Raw genomic sequence first — 20,357 nt, 5'->3', positions numbered from 1 at the left:
TTGATGCCGCGAAATAGACCGCGAGCCGGTAAACGTTTCTTTACCGCAAGTGCCGCATTAGAAAACAACATCGTGACGCCTCCCGTCCGCATGACGTTTCACGTTGTCGCGTGATACGTCATATGACGTGCAACGTTAGCGAACTGGTACGCGAAGCGAGTCGCAAAGCGCAGGTTTCTGGAAGCAAACCGGGAGGCCCTGCAAAGCGCTTAACGTAAACACAGCAAGTCATGTGACTTGGTAATAACACTTTTCATTGGTTCATTTCACTTTTGGTTTCCTAATGATGTAAGACTAGGTCATATAATCTAAAATGAACACTTTTGATTGGTTGAGAACTCTTGTTTTTCCCAAATGATGAAAATCCCTCCTTCTTTCCTCACTCTGACTTTCATCATTGTGAGAGAAAGACCCTTTGTGATCACTGAGCAATGGCTTCTTTAGTAGCTTCAGCTGGTGCTTCCCCACCACCTCCATCACCTCCAAGGAAGAGTGGACCACCTGCTCAAGTTATACTTCAACAAGAAGAGGAAGAAGAGGAACAGAACGACGAGCACGAAGAGAGGCAGTTTTTGCCTGAGCAGCCCAGGACGTCTCACCGGAAAGAAAACTTCATTTGGCAATTTTTTAAAATTCCCAAAGGTCAGAAAAAAGTAAATGCAAGATACGTCACTTGCCTTATATGTCAAGATAGACTGTCCAGAGGAACCGAGAAAAAATACAGTTTCGGAAACTACACAATGCATCGCCATATGACTAGGTGGCATCCTAACAACTACAGTGCTGCACAGTTTCGGAACGACCTAGATAATCTCCCTATTATGGCCAGAAGATCTGTTGTACCGGAAGTAACGGGACCAGAGGGCAGGGAGATGGTGCCAAATATACAAATGAGATTTGGTGAAGTAAAACACATCTGCGTATATTGCGATGGATTCATTTGCTACGGAGAAAGAAGCATCACTCTGATCAACAGAGCTATTGACTATCATATGCAAGTTTGTACGAAACGCCCAAAATAATAAATACTTCTTTTTTTGTTTTGTTGCTCCTGTTGAGCCCTTTACAATGAATCGTTTTCATTGCCCCCTCCAAGAAAAACCCAAAAAAATATAAAACTGTTCCGAAAAATTCAAAAAAAGTAAAAAAATGTTCCGAAAAATAATAAAAAAAATATAAAACAACAAAAACAATAAAAAAAAAGTTCTTTTCAGAACTACCTCCCCGTTATTAAAAAATTGGTACAATATTTGGAACTGTGCCAACCTCTATTTCTCTTAGTTCGCTCGCCGGTACGCGAACCGGATGCGAACCAAAAACAGTAAGTATAAGGGAAGGAAACAGACACTTATGTTAAAAGAAAGACAGCTATAGGGGAGTAAACTAGAGATACTATTACCCGTAATCCACTGCTGATGATGTCACATATTACATCATTCATGACATGCTCAGTGACATCATCAGCAGAGGATTGCGGGTTTTTTGGCAACGTGCCTTATCCACGGTTTAATAACGCTGCCTTTTGCTTTATATAAGTTTTCAAATTGTATGAAATATATACCAATAGGTCGTTATGAACCTTTAGGTAGTGCTTTTCTTCATGAGGTCTGGTCGCTTCCATACACATACAGATGTTTCAAAGATGATCAAGAAGTTTATCTGAATGGAGAGGAATGCACTGAGACGCCAGATCATTCACTAATGTGTAGGCACATACAGTTACACGATTCATGCAACAAACACCGACCAAATATGGCTTGCGTGTTGCAAGGCACGCCAGTTCCTGCTATCATCCCCACGTTCAAGTTGTTGGAAAATGGTAGTTATTTGATGCTCAATAATGAAGATTGTTCTGAGTTAATTAAAAGTATTCCTTTTATCGTAACAGTAAGTGAACGGGTTATTTGCTGCAGAAATGTTCTATTTCCTCCCACACATGAACATAGGGAGTTTTCAATCTGGCCACAAATACCAACCTTGGGACAGATTTCAACGGCATGGCAAGAATAAGAGCTCTTTTGTCTCAGAGAGAGGTGGCCTTGAGTTCGGCCCGTGAAACTTTCGTGCTTCACATAGCGAACACCCGTACAGAGGTGCAGACCTTTTCAATTCAGATTTGCCTTTCAACTTCAGCAAGATGGTTCCGACTATCTTTAACGCATCCTCCACAAAGGCCCTGGCGCACTTTTTTAAAGTTGTTACCAGTGGTCTCGTGACTTCATTTGAGAAAATCTTTGGAGACATCCCTGCTTCCTTTCATTCTATTTTCTCCACTCTGGTTCGTGGATTGGCATTTTTACTTGCATTACCAGCGGACGCTCTTGTGCTTTTTTACATTTTTAAATATGGATGTCCCTCCTATGCAACCTCCCACCCTGCAGCTGCTGACACTGTTCCGCAATCGCATGCTAGAATATTATGGCACAATGCCGTTGGCGATATTAAGCACGGCATATGGATTATCTTTTCGATTCTCCTACTTCACCTGTGTCCAGCCTGTATTTCACTGCCTGACCTGTGATTTCGATTGGGCCATTGATTTGTGTCTCTGCGGACCGGTTTCTCCTGACGTCGACTTTAATCAGCTGATGACTCCTATCATTACTCACGAGTTGGTTTGTCCTGGCGAAAGGATTATGGCTGTGGCATTGATGCATGGACTACTTGGTCCCTGGAATTTACTGGCGGCAGCACAGTCTTTCTTGGAACAGAGCTTTCTTGAAAACCCACCGAGCTGTCCTCTGATGGTGATAGAGGATCCGGTGCTGGGAGAGCACGTATGTTCTTTTCCGCTTTTAAATTGGATGGCTGAACTGTTTTCGGATGAAGACGGTGACTTCCTATTGGAGGCTGTTGCAGCTTATTTTGCATACACAGTTATGTCATAGACCTTTTTCATGTTTGATATGCTGAGTACTAGCATTTCATTGACAATTCATTGACTTATTTGTCAAGTTTTTATTATTTACCTTGCCTATTGGCTTAAGACTCGATAAAGTACTTGGCTGTTTTATTTTTCTTTAGCATTAAATTTTCCTAGTTTTTAATGCTTTACCTTGCGGACCGTCCACATATAAACTTGCAATCTGCTCTCATGAGATGGCACTTCTATTATCTTATTCAGTTCGTTTCCGGATCATGGGGAGGTGTCATCTAGGTCCTGGATATCTTTACACCGTGTTAAGTTAGCATGGGCTCATTACCGGTTTAAACGCCATTTTTCCTTTTTTGCAACTTCTGCACATGACACTTAGTTGTTGCTTTAGCTTTGCACCTAGTAGTCCATCGTGGTTTACATGAGAATAATATGTTATTGCTCTACTATCTGCTTTGCTTGTTAAACTATATCTGTACAGCAAGTGCTAAAGTTTCAAGAACAACACGATACAGAATTGTTATGAGGTCTGATCTCCACGACTTCATACTCATAACATAAGTGCAACTTCTGCCAATTCTGGGCATGAGGCGGGTTTTATATTGCTTTGCCGAACACACATACACAACAGTTGATGCGGTTCACATGAAGAGAGAGCTGGTGTATGCTGATGTGATTCCTTCAAATCTAAGACACTAAAGTATGGGCACGCCCTAAACCAACACAAAGAGACCTTCTTAGCAAATAATATAATATGTGTATTAGGGAGGGTGAGATATAAGCAGCTGCGGGCCGTGGAGGGAGTTACGGTGAGGCAGGGAGGCGGGGAGGGGGAGAAGCAGGGTGGAGCCCTCTCTACCTTGCCCCTCCCCCTCCCCGCCTCCCTGCCCCACCGTAACTCCCTCCACGGCCCGCGGCTGCGAAATGCGTTACTTACCTGTAACAGCAGTTATCCAGTATTGGTGTCTTTCATAGATTCACATGCCTGAATCATTCCCCGTCGTCGAGATGGGAGCCCCGGTAATAGAAAAGTAATGTCCTATAGACATACATAGAGAAAAATAGGCCTAAGGGCCTTGCCTTAGTAGCCTATCTATGTCCTTTTGTAAAAAGGACCAAATTTCCAAAGGTAGCCAATCAGCTACCACCTCCCTCTAGAACCTTCCTGCCAGGAGCCTCAGTCTCTCAGATTTTCGTACGCACCAAGCTAGGTAGACGTAAGATATGCTCTGTAGTGAGAGATGAGTCCTTCCTGGGGAGGTGGGAGGGTTGCATGTGAATCTATGAAAGACACCAATACTGGATAACTGCTGTTACAGGTAAGTAACGCATTTCTTATCCAGTATTATGGGTGTCTTTCATAGATTCACATGCCTGAATCAGAATAGCAAGCAATACATTATGCACATATGCGATGGAATATAACAGTCTGAGATAATACATATCATGTGACTAGATACCATCAGTAATATAAAGAGTAAAGTAAATAAATGTGCATACCATTGCAGGATGGTGGGAAGTAGGAAGGCTCATCTTACTGGAAGAGATGGCGAAGTACAGCTTGGCCCACAGCTGCATCCTGCATCAGTTCCGTGTCCAGGCAGTAGTGTCTGGTAAAGGTGTGCGGCGATTTCCAGGTGGCCGCTCTGCAGATATCCAGAATCGGTACACCAGCGAATAGTGCTGCCGATGTGGACACAGCTCTCGTGGAATGTGCTCGGACTGAGGAATGTAATGGACGTCCGGCTTTGTCATGACAAAATGCAATTGCTGCCGATATCCATCTGGAAATGGATTGTTTGGAGAGTGGCATGCCTTTTCTCGGCCTGCTGAAGGCAACGAAAAGTTGTTTGGTCTTTCTGAAAGCTTTCGTTTTGTCCAGGTAAAATTTCAGACATCTCTTAATGTCCAAAGAGTGAAGAGATCTTTCCGCCACTGTGCCTGGGTTCGGGAAGAATGAGCGAAGCACAAGCGGTTCATTGAGATGGAAGTCCGAGGGGACTTTAGGAATGAAACGGGGGTTGGTTCTTAAGATGACTCTGTCTTCTCTAAATTGCAAGAAAGGATCCTGTATCGAAAGAGCTTGCAACTCACTGACTCTTCTGGCTGATGTTAAAGCTAAAAGAAGTGCAGTTTTCCAGGAAATGTATTTGATTTCAGCCCTATGGATAGGTTCAAATGGATGTTTCATTAATTGATTGAGTACAATATTCAGATGCCACGTTGGTGGTATTCGTCTTGGTCTAGGGAAAGATCTGTAAAGCCCTTTAAGAAACTGTTTTATCAGTCTGTTGGACCATAGTGAAGGGCCTTTTGAAGACCTGGTGAAGCGAGAGATTGCTGCCAGGTGTACCCTGATGGAAGCATGCGCAAGACCTGTTTGGGCCAGATGCAGGAGATAAGGCAGTATCTGCTCTGGAGTGATCCTGAAAGGGTGTATATTGTTGTCTTTACACCAAATACAAAATCGTTTCCATTTCAAGGAATAAGTTTTGTTCGTGCTAACTGCTCTTGCTTTAGCTAGGACTTCCTTGCACTCCTGCGGGATGCTTAGGTGACAGAATTCTCGGTACTCAGGAGCCAAGCCGATAATCTGAGAGATGTCAGATTCGGGTGGAGTATCTGTCCTTTGGACATCGAGAGTAGAGAGGGATGTTGAGGCAGTTGGATCGATGGACGGACTGAGAGGCGTCGGAGGTCCGCGAACCAATGTTGTCTCGGCCAGTATGGGGCCATGAGAATCAATGTGCAATGCTCCATTTTCATCTTCCGGATGACTCTGCTGATCAGGGGAAATGGCGGAAATGCGTACGCAAACACGTTGCGCCATGCGATGGAAAATGCATTTCCTAATGACCCCTGTTGGGGATGCCAACTTGCGAAGCTGTGGCATTTTTTGTTCTCCTTGGTGGCGAAGAGGTCTATTTGTGGTGTTCCCCATGCCGAGAAGATGTTGTCTAGAACTTGTTGGTTCAGTTCCCATTCGTGGGACATTGACCTCTGTCTGCTGAGAGCGTCTGCTATGACGTTGTCCTTTCCTGGGACATACTCTGATGTTAATGTGATGTTGTTGAGCAGTAGCCAGTTCCAAATTTTTTGTGATTCGCGAGACAGCGTCAGCGAGCGTGTCCCTCCCTGCTTGTTTAAGTAGTGCATTGTGGTCGTGTTGTCTGTCCTCACTAGCACTGCTGAATTTTTGATGCGAGGGAGGAATGCCTGTAGGGAGTGAAGGACTGCACGTAGTTCTAGGAGGTTGATATGCAGAACCTTCTCTTGCTCCGACCATCTGCCGCTGATTTGTAAGTCTTGAAGGACTGCACCCCAGCCTTCGAGAGATGCGTCCGTCGTTATGACGTGTGGAGTTTCTGGTAACAAGAATGTGAGACCTTTGGATAGGTTCTTGTGCTTCATCCACCAGCCCAGCGTCTCGGATATTTGTCGAGTGACGACTATGTGGTCCTCGAAGGAATCTGTACATTGGGTCCACTGTTTGGTCAGGGCCTCCTGAAGGGGGCGCATTCTGAGCCGACAGTGAGGGATGAGTAGAATGCAGGAAGACATCATCCCTAGAAGAGATTTGAAAATCCTTACTTTGATGGTTGGTTTTGAAGATATCGCGGTAGCTAGAGTCATCAGTTTGTTTTTTCTTTCCAGAGACGGGAAAGCTTTGGAGGAAATGGTGTTTATAGTGGCCCCCAGAAATGTTATTATCCTGGTGGGTTGTAAAGTAGATTTTTCGAAGTTGAGAGTCAAACCCAGGTTCCGGAAAATGTCTAGACAGGCGTTGGAAGACAGCTGCGCGTCTGTGAGAGACGGTGCTTTCACCAGCCAGTCGTCTAGGTAGGGGAAGACCTGGTGATTCTGTTGTCTCAGGTAAGCTGCCACAGGAGCCAGGCACTTTGTAAAAATGCGAGGTGCTGATTTGAGGCCAAATGGGAGGACGCAAAATTGGTAATGGAGACCTGCTACTTCGAATCGCAGGAATTTTTTGTGTTGTTTGTGTATTGGGACATGGTAATATGCATCTTGCAGGTCCAAGGATGTCATAAAGTCTCCTTCCTCCAGGGAGCCTAAGATTTCCTGGATAGTCACCATACGAAACGATTGGCTTTTCAGGAAGGCATTGAGCGCCCTGAGATCTAGAATGGGCCTCCATTTCTTCTTTTTCTGTTGGATTAAAAAGAAGCGGGAATAAAATCCCTTTCCCTTTTGAGCTGATGGGACTCGCTCTATTGCTCCCTTTTTTATCATGGAAGAGATTTCCTGCAGTAACAGACGAAGGTGTTTGTGATGATGTTTGTGAGGAGGGGTTAACGGTGGGATGGAGTTGAATTCCAAGGTGTGACCGTGTTGAATCAATTGTAGTACCCACCGATCCGTCGTAATCATTTTCCAATTTTGGAGGAAATGTGTCAGCTTGCCACCAATTTTGAGCGGACCGGACGGTGGGGGGACTGGCTGCGGGAATTGGTCATTGTCTTCCGCCAGCCGTTTTCTTTTGCGATTTACCCCTGAAGTTCGGTCTCCCGTAGGGGGTCTGACGACTTTGTTGTTGCTGCCGCTGTGGATATTGGGAGCGATTTTGATTATATGAGTATGTGGATTTGCCTTGATAAGATCCTCTGTACGTGGATTGTCCTCGTCCTCTGTGCCCTCGAAAGGACTGGTTTCTGAATTGTAAAGTCCCTAGAGCCCTTGCAGTATCGGTGTCTTTCTTTATCGTCTGCAAGGCTTCATCTATTTTAGCTCCAAATAGTTGTTGTCCGTCATAGGGCATATCTACAACTTTGGTTTGTACTTCCTGTCTGAAGGACGTCGCTTTGAGCCAACCTTGCCTGCGCAAAACTGCGGCGCCTGCAAGCTGTCTGAAGCCTGTCATGGCGACATCGACAGCTGAATCTATGATTTCTGATGCCGACATTTGACCTTCATGAAGGAGTGCCTGGACCTCATTTTTCAAGTCGTCAGGCACGTGCGTGAGATATGGAGCAATATCTTCCCATAGTTGCCTATTGTATCTGCCCAGCAGAGCAATGGCGTTGGCCACTTTGACCGTCATGGCTGACGTTGTGGAGAAGCGTTTGCCTATGCCATCCAATTTCCTGCCCTCCTTGTCTGGTGGTGCTGAGAGTGGCGAGGATGGGTTTCTGGAGTTCTTCTGGGCGGCTTGAGTGACGACCGAATCAGGTTTTGGATGTGAATTAAAACAAGTGGGTGCCGTTGACGGAGCCCTATATTTTTTGTCCAGTCTAGGGACCACTATGGAAACAGATGCAGGAGTTTGCATGAGTTGAAGCCCCTGTTCCCAGATATGTTCTATTATGGGAATGGACCGTGCCTCCTTCCTTATGGGGTCTTTGAAGTCATACAAGAAACAATCAGTTACCTTTGTTTCCATTGCCATGTGAAATCTAGTGGCCGCTCTCTCTATTAGATTGTGGAATCCACCGATATCCACTGGTGGAGAGTCTGATGTGCTGGGTTCCGGTGTGGCCGGAGAATGAGCAACGTAATCCTCATCATCTCTGTTTTGAGAGAGGTCATCTCTAACCTCACCTTCCTCAGGAGGTTCGTCGTCATCATCAGAGGATTGTATGTTGTGAACCTGGTCAGTATCTTGAGGAATAACCAAAGGCGTTGGCCTTGCCCTTGGTGATCTTTGCTGTCTGGAAGATTCTTGAGAATTGTCATGTGATGGTGTCGCTGACGATTCTGGGAATCGCTTTTTATAGTCTGTGATCAGGAATTGAAGATCATTAACTATCTCAGCCGGCAATACTATCATTGGAGTGACTTGAGTATTTACCTGAGCCCGAACAGTTTCTTCTGTAAAAATAACATCATCTCCGTCCTCGTCAGTACTCTGGCATTTGACATTGAGATCTGACGGGCTAGTAGCTTGTTCGAAATGGTCATCATCTGATTCGTCAGCTTGTAGTATGTGAGAAGGAAGCAGTGATTGAACCCTACTGGGTGATGTTAATTCGGGCGTAATAGGGAGTTTGGTGACCTTTTTTGATGGAATTAACTCCGCTTTTTTCCATGGCGTCGATGATGTCGTCGTCGACGAGGTCGTCGACGGTATCGACGTCGATCGCTTTTCAAGCGTCGAGTGTCCCTTTGCCGATGAAGCTGTCGTCGACGAGGCGGTCGTCGACGGTGCGGTTGTCGACATTGTCTTGGTCGACGGTGCCTTCGCCGTCGTCGATGCGGTCGTCGACGGTGCCTTCGCCGTCGTCGATGCGGTCGTCGACGGTGCCTTCGCCGTCGTCGTGGTCGTCGACGGCAGTTTTGTCGTCGGCGGCGTAGTAGCAGTCGACGGTGCAATTGTCATCGGCGGTGCTCCTACCGTCGTCGGTGTCTTCGTCGACGATGCGGTGGACGTCGACTGAATTCTCGTCGACGATGTCGGTGTTTTCTGTTTTGTCGACGTCGATGGAGACGACGACGGAGTTTTGACAAACGATTGCTGTTTTTTAATAAGTACAATCGACGATATTGGCTTACCTGTCGTCGACGAGTGGGTGGTCGTCGTCGAAGTCAAGGCTGACGATGCCACCGTCGTCGAGACTGTCGTCGTCGATGTGGAAACATAGTTCGTTTTCCTTGAAGAGAATGTCATGGAAGTAGACGACGAAGACTGCGATGGCTTTCTGAAGGTTGCAGCATCCTTCACAGACGTGTCAGATCTTGCCTCAGAAGACTTTGAAGTAGTCTTTTTGTGAGGGACGTCTGGATGGCCAGGGGAAGCCTCCCTTGGCCTTTTTAAGGACAGTTTTGAGGAAACTGAAGCCATTTCACTGCCCTCCGAGGAGAGCACATCATCCTCTCTGGTTTTTAGTCTGTTTAACCAGAGGAGCAGTCTGCCTTCTCTATCCTTAAGTGTTTTGGTAGAGAATGTTCTACATACCCTGCAGTCCTTTACTGTGTGGTCAGGGTAGAGGCAGTAGAGGCAAGTCTCATGCTTGTCGTCGACGTGCTGAAGAATAATCCAAGTTTTGTGAAGAAAAGTAAAGAATTTGAAGAAACCTGAGGAGAGCTCAGGTGGAGACTCCCTAGCACAACGTGCGGTAGAAAATCTGAGAGACTGAGGCTCCTGGCAGGAAGGTTCTAGAGGGAGGTGGTAGCTGATTGGCTACCTTTGGAAATTTGGTCCTTTTTACAAAAGGACATAGATAGGCTACTAAGGCAAGGCCCTTAGGCCTATTTTTCTCTATGTATGTCTATAGGACATTACTTTTCTATTACCGGGGCTCCCATCTCGACGACGGGGAATGATTCAGGCATGTGAATCTATGAAAGACACCCATAATACTGGATAATTATAAGTGTTGCTAACTCTTATTCATTTACAGCATGTTAACATACTATCACCATTCGCTTTTTATGTACTAGTAACTATGCTGGTAATTTTGCTACTGATAATATGTGTACTTGCATTATCTAAGATACTACGCCTGAGAAGACGGCATTAGTAAATAAACATTTCAAATACACATGTGTTCTTCTTAACTCCATGTTCTGGTTTCTAAGAAATATATAACGACCGACTGTTCATGAGTTCCACGTATCCTGAGGTACTATAAGTTCATATTCTGGATTGTCTAAACATTGAGAGTTTGTTATATCCAATGTGACACTGTACCTAGCTTGCTAAGGAGTTTTTGATTACTAACGTGAGTTTTGGGACACCCTAATTCGCCGAGGTTCCAATCCTCTGTCCACAGTTCTGTGTGAGAACAGAAACCCTGCGACAGGGGCACCCCCGACCCTTGCTGGAGCTTCATCACACTTGCGATACAACTCCAGCAATGCGCCACCTTTACGGCACAGATACATCACGCATCTGTGCTGTTTTTGCCCCATGATGCGCCGCATTCTAAATGCAGCACACCATAGGTGACGGAACAGCGGCACAGAATGACTAACACATCCCTGGTGATGCGCCAGTCATCATAAATGTATCCCTATGCTTCTTATCTTGTTAGAGATGAACCGCCATATGTATCATCAAAGTTTTTTGCATTTCCTAAATAGCGAACTTTAAGGAATAAATAGCGATTCTTTACCATTCCTAGTTTGCGATGAGCTATTTGCTAATTACAAATTACCCATTCATTTCCTTCATTTCCATAGGGCGGTTGGACTCACTTTTAGCTCGAACGGCTGAATGGATTTCCACGAAACTTGGCAAAATTGTAGGGACTGGTAGCCCGATGTGCCTTTGCTATGTCTCAAGATATATGCTCCAGTGGTTTTTACGAAAATTAACTTTGAAAAATATATATTGGGCTACATTGGCCTATATATATGTTGGAGCCCAAATGTAGCCCAATGTAGCCCAATGTAGTCCAATGTAGCCCAAAGATGGCCGCCAGACACACAAAAAAACAAATGTAGCCCAAATATTAGCCAGATGTAGCCCAACTATAGCCCAGTGACAGAATGACCAATCAGCTTCGCAAACCTCCGTTACGCGAAGCGGAGCGCTGTTACAGATATATATTTTTTTTGAACGTTAATTTCTCAAAATCCACTGGAGCACATATATTGAGACCTAGCAAAGGCACATCGGGCTACCAGTCCCTAATATTTTGCCAAGTTTCGTGCAAATCCATTCAGCCGTTCGATTATTATTATTATTTTTTTTTTTTGCCCCGCGGGGCCCTTTTAAAACCTCCACATCAAACCTAGGGGGTCAGCGAGGATCTACTATGCCCCCTTATAGTTATTTCCCCCTTTGTTTTGACCTCCTCTTGTCTCTCGATCCTACCGAGAGACAAGATGGCGGCCGCTACGGACTGTTTGGAATGTTGACAGACGCCGGAGAACCAATCAGCTGCGCTTCACAAAGCTCCGTTGCGCGAAAAGTACGCGTCCTGGGCCGCTGCCCAGTCCGCTGTTACAGATATATATCTTTTTTTAAACGTTAATTTCTCAAAATCCACTGGAGAACATATATTGAGACCTACAAAAGGCACATCGGGCTACCAGTCCCTACAATTTTGCCAAGTTTCGTGCAAATCCATTCAGCCGTTCGGGCTAAAAGTGAGGCCAACCGCCCTATGGAAATTAACATGGGAAAAACGCGTTTTGGGACCCCCCTTTTTTCTCGGCCCCCCCTTGATGAACCCCCCCAAAATTTTCAGGGGCTGCTCAGAAACAAAATGTGCCATTTTCCTGAAAATTTCAGCCAATTCCGTCCACAAACGCCAAAGTTATTAGACATAGAATTTTCAAAAATCCCATAGAGAAAAAATCCTAACTATATATACCTACTGGCGACCGCCAGTAGGTAATACACACATATATATACACACACATATACACACATATATATATATATACATATATATATATATATATATATATATATATATATATATATATATATACACATATATATATATACACATATATATATATACACATATATATATATACACATATATATATATACATATATATATATACATATATATATATACATACATATATACATACATATATACATACATATATACATACATATATACATACATATATACATACATATATACATACATATATACATACATATATACATACACATATACATACACATATACATACACATATATATATATATATATATATATATATATATATATATATATATATATATATATATATATATATATATATATATATATATATATATATATATATATATATATATATATATATATATATATATATATATATATATATATATATATATATATATATATATATATCCAAAATACCCTCCACAAAGAAAGGCAGAGGCCACGATAGGGGAACACAATGGAGTCTCTATTCCTTATTGGCAAATGGGCGTATGCATTTCGGCTGTGTAGCCTCTTCAGCGCCCAGAATAAAACAGGTGGTGAGTATGCTGCCAAAAAGTCCTGCCCCAACAAAGCTAGTTATAATGGTCTCCGCCCTGAAAGCGATGATTGATGTCACCTGCTTCATTTTCCCGATGGTCAAAGGAACTGCAACTCCCAGCATGCAATGGTTTGCCAGGATATATATATACACACACAAAGAAAGTTAGCAACATTGTTTTTAATCACAATCAGCCAATGCAATAAATTGCAAATAGTTCATAAAATGCACAAATGTATATACACACTTGGTGCCCCTAAGGGAAGGGAAAGGTCAGGGTGGTGATGGACAGTGTTGGGAAACTGAATACGTGACAAATTAATAGTCAGTTTAAACTTTAATATACAAAAAACGGCAAATGGCCAGCTATTCACAAATTAATCAAGACAATCTCATGCTTCGAAGGAGAAAGCCAAATGACAATTAACAGAAGCTGAGGGGAGAGAGGGAGTGTCGACGTTTCGACCCAAAATCGGTGAAGGTACTCGCTAGGACCTTGCTAGGGGGTCTTCATCAGGACAGTGGAAAAACCCGGTGGGGCAGACAATCAATGGGTCGCCTTATATCCGACTAGGTTGTGGAAGCACAACTACTCAGTGGACAGTGGGCATCAGGGGAAGATATGAAAGTTAATAAAGCCAGAGAGTGACTGGGGAGTGGTACGTCTGAAAGGTGGTGGAAAAACAGTCGGATGTAGAGCAAGCTTCTCAAAATCGGTTGACTGCGCCAGTAGACGAAAAATCTGGTAAAGATAGAAAGGATCCCGAATACTGGTCGGGTTCGTCAGCCGTTTGTGAAATCTTAGTTAAAAGCCTCACGCAGTCTCAGCCGGAGGTCGGAGAGACGGTGCTGGTCAAGGAAGCAGCCGGGTAAATACGTATCCTTCGTGACTGAAAGAATTCTTGTCAAACACGGGGGGTCGGAACAGGACGCCTACTTGGTCTGCAAAGGTGCAATGACAGTCTTTCTGCCCATCTGGGTGGCAGATGAGGGCAGTAGCCCCCAATCTGCCCCCCTGGGGGTGCAAAAAGCCCACTAGACCCCAGGGATTTTTTTTGGCATATACAAATTAGGGCGGGGGCTGCCCAAAACAGGAATGCCCATGCCCCCAACCCCGCAAACATTACAGCCGCAGCCCCCAATCAACCCCGTGAGGCAGAAAGCCCACTTAATGCCAGGGATTTTTTTTCGCTCAATTTTCTTTAGGGTGGGGGCTGCCCAAAATGTGCACCTCAATGCCCCCACCCCCCTGCCACTAGTACAGACTTTCTGCCCCCCCCTGGGGGCAGATGGGGCATAAAGCCCACCAAATGCCAGGGATTTTTTTGCACAATTTATTTTAGGGTTGGGACTTGTCCATAATGGTTATGACAATACCCCAACCACACCCCCAGAGAAATTCCAGTCTTTTTGCTTCCCCCCCGGGAGGGCATATGGTGGCAGTGGCCCCTGATCTGCCCCCTGGATGGGCAGAAAGCCCACTAGGCACCAGAGATTAAGCAGACTTTTTATATGCGTGGTCATACCAATGCCCCACCCCCACAAACAATAGCCACAGTCTTTCTGCCCCCTTGGGGGCATATCGGGGTGAATCCCCCTCCCCCGATTCCCTCCAGGGCTGCAGAAAGCCCACTAGGCACTGACTTATTTTAGCAATGTGCCTACCTGTGGATTTTGGGTCCTAGCGCAGCGGACACGTAGGGAAACCTAGCAAACCTGTACATTTTTTAAAACTAGATTCCAAGGGGAATCTAGGATGGAGTGACTTGACTGGCTCTCACCAGGTTCTGCTACCCAGAATCCCTTGCAAACCTCAAACTTAGTTAATAAAAACACATTTTCCTCACAATTCTGTTGTGGGAAAGTTTTGGAATCTGCGTGGATCCACACATTTTCTTCTACACAGCATTCCCCCAGGTCTTGCAATAAAAATGGTACCTTACTCACGTGGGTGGGCCAAGTACCAAAACCTACCCATCACAAATCAAACTGGTTTTCAAGGGGGGTCCCCATGAGTTTTTGACCCCGGACTCGGCAGCCATCTAGGGAAACATACCAAACTATTTTCTGAAAACTAGATACCTGGGGGATTCCAGGGAGGTATGGCTTGTGTGAATCCCCCAAAGTTTTCTTACCCAGAATCCCCTGGACACCTCAAATTTAGCTGAAAAAAAAAAATCACTTTTCCCACACATTTTTGTGGGGGAAAGGTGTGGCATCATCGGGCCAACACAAATTTCCTACCACCCAGCATTCCCCCAGGTCCCCCGATAAAAATGGTGCCTCACTCGTGTGGGATGTCCAAGTACCCGCGACAGGCAAGGGCCCAAAACATATTGAGGCAACATCAAAATTGCCTATCACAAAATGTTTTGGGCTCTTGCTTGTCGCAGGTACTTGGGCCTCCCACATGAGTGAGGCACCATTTGTATCGCGAGACCTTGGGAAATGCTGGGTGGTAGGAAATGTGGATCAGCCCAGTGATGCCACAACTTTCCCACACAAAAAATGTGAGGAAAAAGTGTTTTTTTCAGCTAAATGTGAGGTTCGCAGGGGATTCTGGGTAAGGAAACGTTGAGGGATCCACGTAAGCCATACCTCCATGGAATCCCCCAGTTGGCTAGTTTTCAGAAATGTGTGGGTTTGGTAGGTTTCTCTGATGGCCGCCGAGCACGGGGCCAAAAACCCAGGTGACCCCCCTTGCAAAACCAGGTAGTTTTGAGCTAGGCAATGTTGATGTCACCTCAATACGTTTAGGGCCCTTGCCTGTCGCTGGTACTTGGACCTCCCACACGATTGAGGCACCATTTTTATCGGGAGACCTGGGGGAATGCTGGGTGGTTGGAAATTTGTGTCAGCCCGGCGATGGCACAACTTTCCACACAAAAATGTGTGAAAAAAGTGATTTTTTTCCAGCTAAATTCAAGGGTTTCAGGGGATTCTGGGTAGGGAATATTGGGGGATCCATGCAAACCATACCTCCCTGGAATCGCCTGGGTGTCTAGTTTTTAAAAATGTATAGGTTTGCTAGGATTCCCTAGGTGCCGGTAGAGCTAGGGTTAAAAACTACAGCTAGGCACTTTGCCAAAAAAGGGTCTTTTTTCACTGTGAAATTGTGGTGTGTCCACGTTGCATTTTGTGCAGTTTCATGTCACAGGGACTAGACCTACCCACGCAAGTGAGGTACCATTTTTCTCTGAAGACTTTGGGGAATGCGGGGTGGGTGGAAATTTGTGGATCCATGCAAATTCCAGAACTTTCCACCACAGAAATGTGAGGAAAATGTGGGGTTTTGGACAATTGTTTAGGTTTGCAAGGGATTCTGGGTAACGGAACCTAGTGAAAGCCAGTCAAGTCTCACCATCCTGGATTCCCCTGGGTGCACGCAGAGCTAGGGTTCGAAAACTACACCTAGACACTTTGCAAAAAAAAAAAAGGATAATTTTTCATTGTGAAAATGTGGTGTGTTCACGTTGCGTTTAGAGCCGTTTCCTGTCGTGGGCACTATGCCTACCCACACAAGTGAGGTACCATTTTTATCGGGAGACTTGGGGTAATTCATATTTGTAAAGTAACTGTTATTACCTATTGACTTTTGATGCATTTCTGCCTTCCAAATGAAAGACAATGTGTAAAAAAGTAGAAATTTAGAAAAATGATCGATAATTCTCATGCTAGTATGAGTATTCCCAATTTTGAAAATGTGCAAATATCTACTATTTCCAAACTCTATACTTTCTTCCCATTTCAGAAATACATAGGTGTCTTTTATACCGGTTTTCCATGTATACATTTTCCCAGAATAATTGCTATATACCCGGTACATAATAAAATAAATTGCAAGTCACTGCTCAGTTATTGGCTCTGGGTTTGTTGGGTTCTTGGTGAACCTACAAGTCCTATATATCCCTACAACTAGTAAGTTCCAGCGGATGCAACAGTATTTTGCTTTCAAAGAGCTGTCATAATTAGAAGTTGTTACAGGTGAAAACGTTGACACCAAAGGCTGTTTTTTTCAACTAATTTTCAATTTGTCCTATATTTAACTGTTAGTTTCTATAAAGAAACCTTGAAGGATCTACACAAATGACCCCTTGCTGAATTCAGAATTTGGTCTACTTTTCAAAAATGTATAGCTCCCCAAGATCCATTCTTGTTTTCATACCCATGTCTACAATTAACTGTAAGGAGGTTGAAATCACAAAAAATAGCCTATTTTTGCTATGTCCCAGAAAAAATGCCAAAACTGTGTAAACAATTTTGGTATTGTGACAAAAGTCTGTCAATCCCTAAAAGCTGGGAAAATGGCGATTTCAGCCCCACAATCGCTTTTTTCATACCATTTGTAGGGAAAAACCCAGACACTCATTTTCAGCACTTTTTTCAATTTTTCCCCCAAAAAACAAAATTTTTCTGTATTTTGGCTAATTTCTGGGTCCCTTCCAGGGGAATCCACAAACCCTAGGTACCTTTAGAATCCCCAGGATGTTGGAAGAAAAGGACACACATTTGGTGTTGATGCCTTATGTGTTCAAAAAATTACAGGGGCCTAAGCACGAACTACCCCAAATAGCCAAAAAAAAAGGCTTAGCACAGGGGGAGAAAAAGGCCTAGCAGCAAAGGGGTTAAGAATGACTGGTAAACATAAAGAAGAGACAACATTGCAGTCTAATGTGTTGGACATCTTGGAACGTAGTTATTGACAAAATTAGTGAGAAGTACATACCTTGTAAATCATGTTGTATAGCAAATGAAACAAAGCCCAAAATACCCAAAAATAGAGAGATTGCTCACTGATGCAATGAGCAATTTCTTTATTTTTGGCCGAATGTCCCTTGTATTTTGGGCTTTCAATAATTTCTTACATTTGGAAATATGTGAATTTATTATTGTCATGGGTTTTGTGTCAGGGTTGATATGCTTAAATTTTTTTTAAAGAATTTTACTCTTATGTTTTTATGGTTAGAGGTAACCATTAGGATTTTCATTATGGTGAGTATTGGGGATATAGGATTATATTTAGGATTACTGAAAGAGGTAGTTTTAGGTCATGGAGTATTGCTGAGGTCATTATGTGGGTTGGGTTTCAGGTTTTGATTTAATTATCATGTTAGTGTAATGTAGGGGAGTTTATATAATATTAGTTTGATGGGAAATTGTCAGTGCAATTGCTGATATGGTGACATTTCAGTCACCATGCTTACCTGGGAACGCTTATAATTCCTCCTTGTCTACTTGAAGGGCAGTCCCTTCTTTTTTTTATGTGTTTATTAGCTCAACAATTTTTAACTTAAAACCTCGCTCTAGAGTGCTCACTCAAGATTGCATTGTCATTGGCTCGCAAGTGGTCTCCTTTCTGGAGTCCAGTCTTAACACAGTCCATGAGGCATCCCTCTAGATCTCATTTAAAATCACTTGTATTACAGTTGAGACCTTAATAATCTGTAAAATGCAAGTGTCAGACAAAAACCAACATTAAAATCGTAACTCTGTTTGCCTACCTGTAGTGCGCAGTTGTTAAAAACTTGTAGTTGCCAAAATTCTCATTATCACGTTCCAGTTTCATTTGTAGCATAACACCTCGAAAAGCGGGGTCATGACGCTCTGCACTCCTCGTTGGTCTTTTCTGTTTTCTTGGTGTTTTTTTCAGGGAAATATTAGAATTTTCATCTCTCCTTTCAGTAGGTTTCCGATCAACTGCCTCTACTGAGCAGTCATTGAGGCACGTACTTCTGGTCAACGTTTCTTTTTCAATGGTGAGTTCGGTTTGTGAAACTTTATCAATTTGATTTCCTGAGTAGTGCTGTCGCTGAACAACTTGTGCATTCACAAGGCTAGTGCATTCTAAGCTGATGAGGTTAAGGGCATCCAAAGCACTGCATGTACCATGGGTCTGTGGAAAGCCAAGGGGAAGTGCAGAGAAGTTATGCAGGGTATCCGTTATACTGAGCACCGGATCACCTGGCAAAGGTGGGAACTGGCTGAGCACACTGTTTGCAGGACTTTGCAGTACGTGACTATTGGCTATTATTGATAAATAATTGTCATCAAAAGCAGGTTTGGGTAAACATTTTGCAGATTCTTGCAAAAAATATAGAATGCTCGGTTCTGGGATTTCAAAACAAAAAGCCATTTTGTTAAAGAATCCAAGTGAGATGGTTACATAGAACTCTCCATTAGATGCCTAAAAAAGAAAAAAACAATGTAACAGAATTGAAAATTTAGAAAAAAACAAAGAATTATCACTGAGAGCGCTGTGATTTACACCTCACATATCGGCCCACAGTACGTGAACAAATAAAAATGTATACCAACGTTGGAGGACGGTACATTTAACAATTTCTTTCTGAAATGAAAAAATTAAATAGGTGTAAATTAATTGAAAAAAGTAGTGTCAGGGGATTCATTTGTAATTTTGCAAAATCTAAGCCTAATTTATAGTAAAATATAATTATCAAAAGTCGTGCGTTACAAATGGGTTCCCTTTTGAAATATTAATTGTTAAATGCATTTACGTAAACACGTTAAATACAAGAATGTCAACTTTCTGTCCATTTTGGGTTGGAACTGCAAATTAATTAGGTCTACTGTGCTATAATTCTTGCTCTTGAAAAAGAACTTAATTTTGAAACTTATTATCTAGACAGTATGAGACAAATGGCTCAGATGCGATTTTGGAAGAGTGGATTAAAGAAAGTGTTGCACAAGTCCTTTTGCGCAAAATATATACAGACATTCTAGTACAATAAAATCTTGCCTTAATCTAAGCTGAAGCCTATGAAACAATTTATACTCCTAAAAACCAATTACAGGTTTAATTTATCTTAAACAAAATGCACAATTTGCACCACATCAGATGGCAATGATTATTCTAGTTAGTAAGGGGTGAAATAGATGTTTTAACTTTATGCTATATAACCAAGGCTTCTGTAGAAGCATTTTGCAAAAATCGCCCCATTTACCAAGGGCATGACTAGTCAAAAATCTCCACAACTATGAAATGCAAAATGAAATATCAACTATAACAAGCCCCCCCCCTCCCCCAAGCAACAAAAAAAAAATTACGCAATAGGAAATCATTTTGCAAGCCTGGAAAATTGAATTAGGAGCTATCGGATGAGCATACTTTATTCTGGTATACATCCACCAAAGAGTATGGGCAGATTTGATCAAATTATATTCATGGCAAATATTTGACACTCTAGGCTGCAGGTTGCTTTGCCAAGTGTTTAAGACCGCTTATCGTACCTTACATCCCAAGACTAAAACTTGCTAACATTTTGCCTTTTCTATTTTTGCTTCAGCATTTCATTGTAGATTCAACATTACTCTTTACCAAGTAGACGGCAGTAGGAAAAAAAGAATTATACAAGCTCAAAACATTGGAAAACACCTTTGTCCAGATATTTATAGACAAGCTGAACCATCATACATACAAAGTATATCTGGTTGTCGTGGTTTGGAGATTTTGAGCTGTGCTACAAAATTTTGAAAACTGGACCTGGGCTTCTGTGTTAAATTACAACTACTGTGTGTGATCCACATATTACATATCTCAAGGTATATTTTAGAC

General features: G+C 43.1%; 1 protein-coding gene across 1 annotated transcript in view; it reads right to left on the bottom strand.

The window, feature by feature from the left end:
• ZGLP1 (zinc finger GATA like protein 1) overlaps window positions 1-20,357 on the bottom strand; it is a 546,271-nt gene that overhangs the window by 431,903 nt on the left and 94,011 nt on the right. The window contains exon 2 of the mRNA XM_078659174.1: window positions 18,286-18,968. Within this exon, the coding sequence (XP_078515300.1) occupies window positions 18,286-18,917 (632 nt within the window). The 5' untranslated portion in view covers window positions 18,918-18,968. The remainder of the gene's footprint in view (window positions 1-18,285; window positions 18,969-20,357) is intronic.

Source organism: Lissotriton helveticus, chromosome 1_1, assembly GCF_964261635.1.
Source record: "Lissotriton helveticus chromosome 1_1, aLisHel1.1, whole genome shotgun sequence".
Classification (NCBI taxonomy): domain Eukaryota; kingdom Metazoa; phylum Chordata; class Amphibia; order Caudata; family Salamandridae; genus Lissotriton; species Lissotriton helveticus.
Note: the sequence above shows the minus strand (reverse complement) of the source record. Positions and strands in the feature narration are given on the sequence as shown.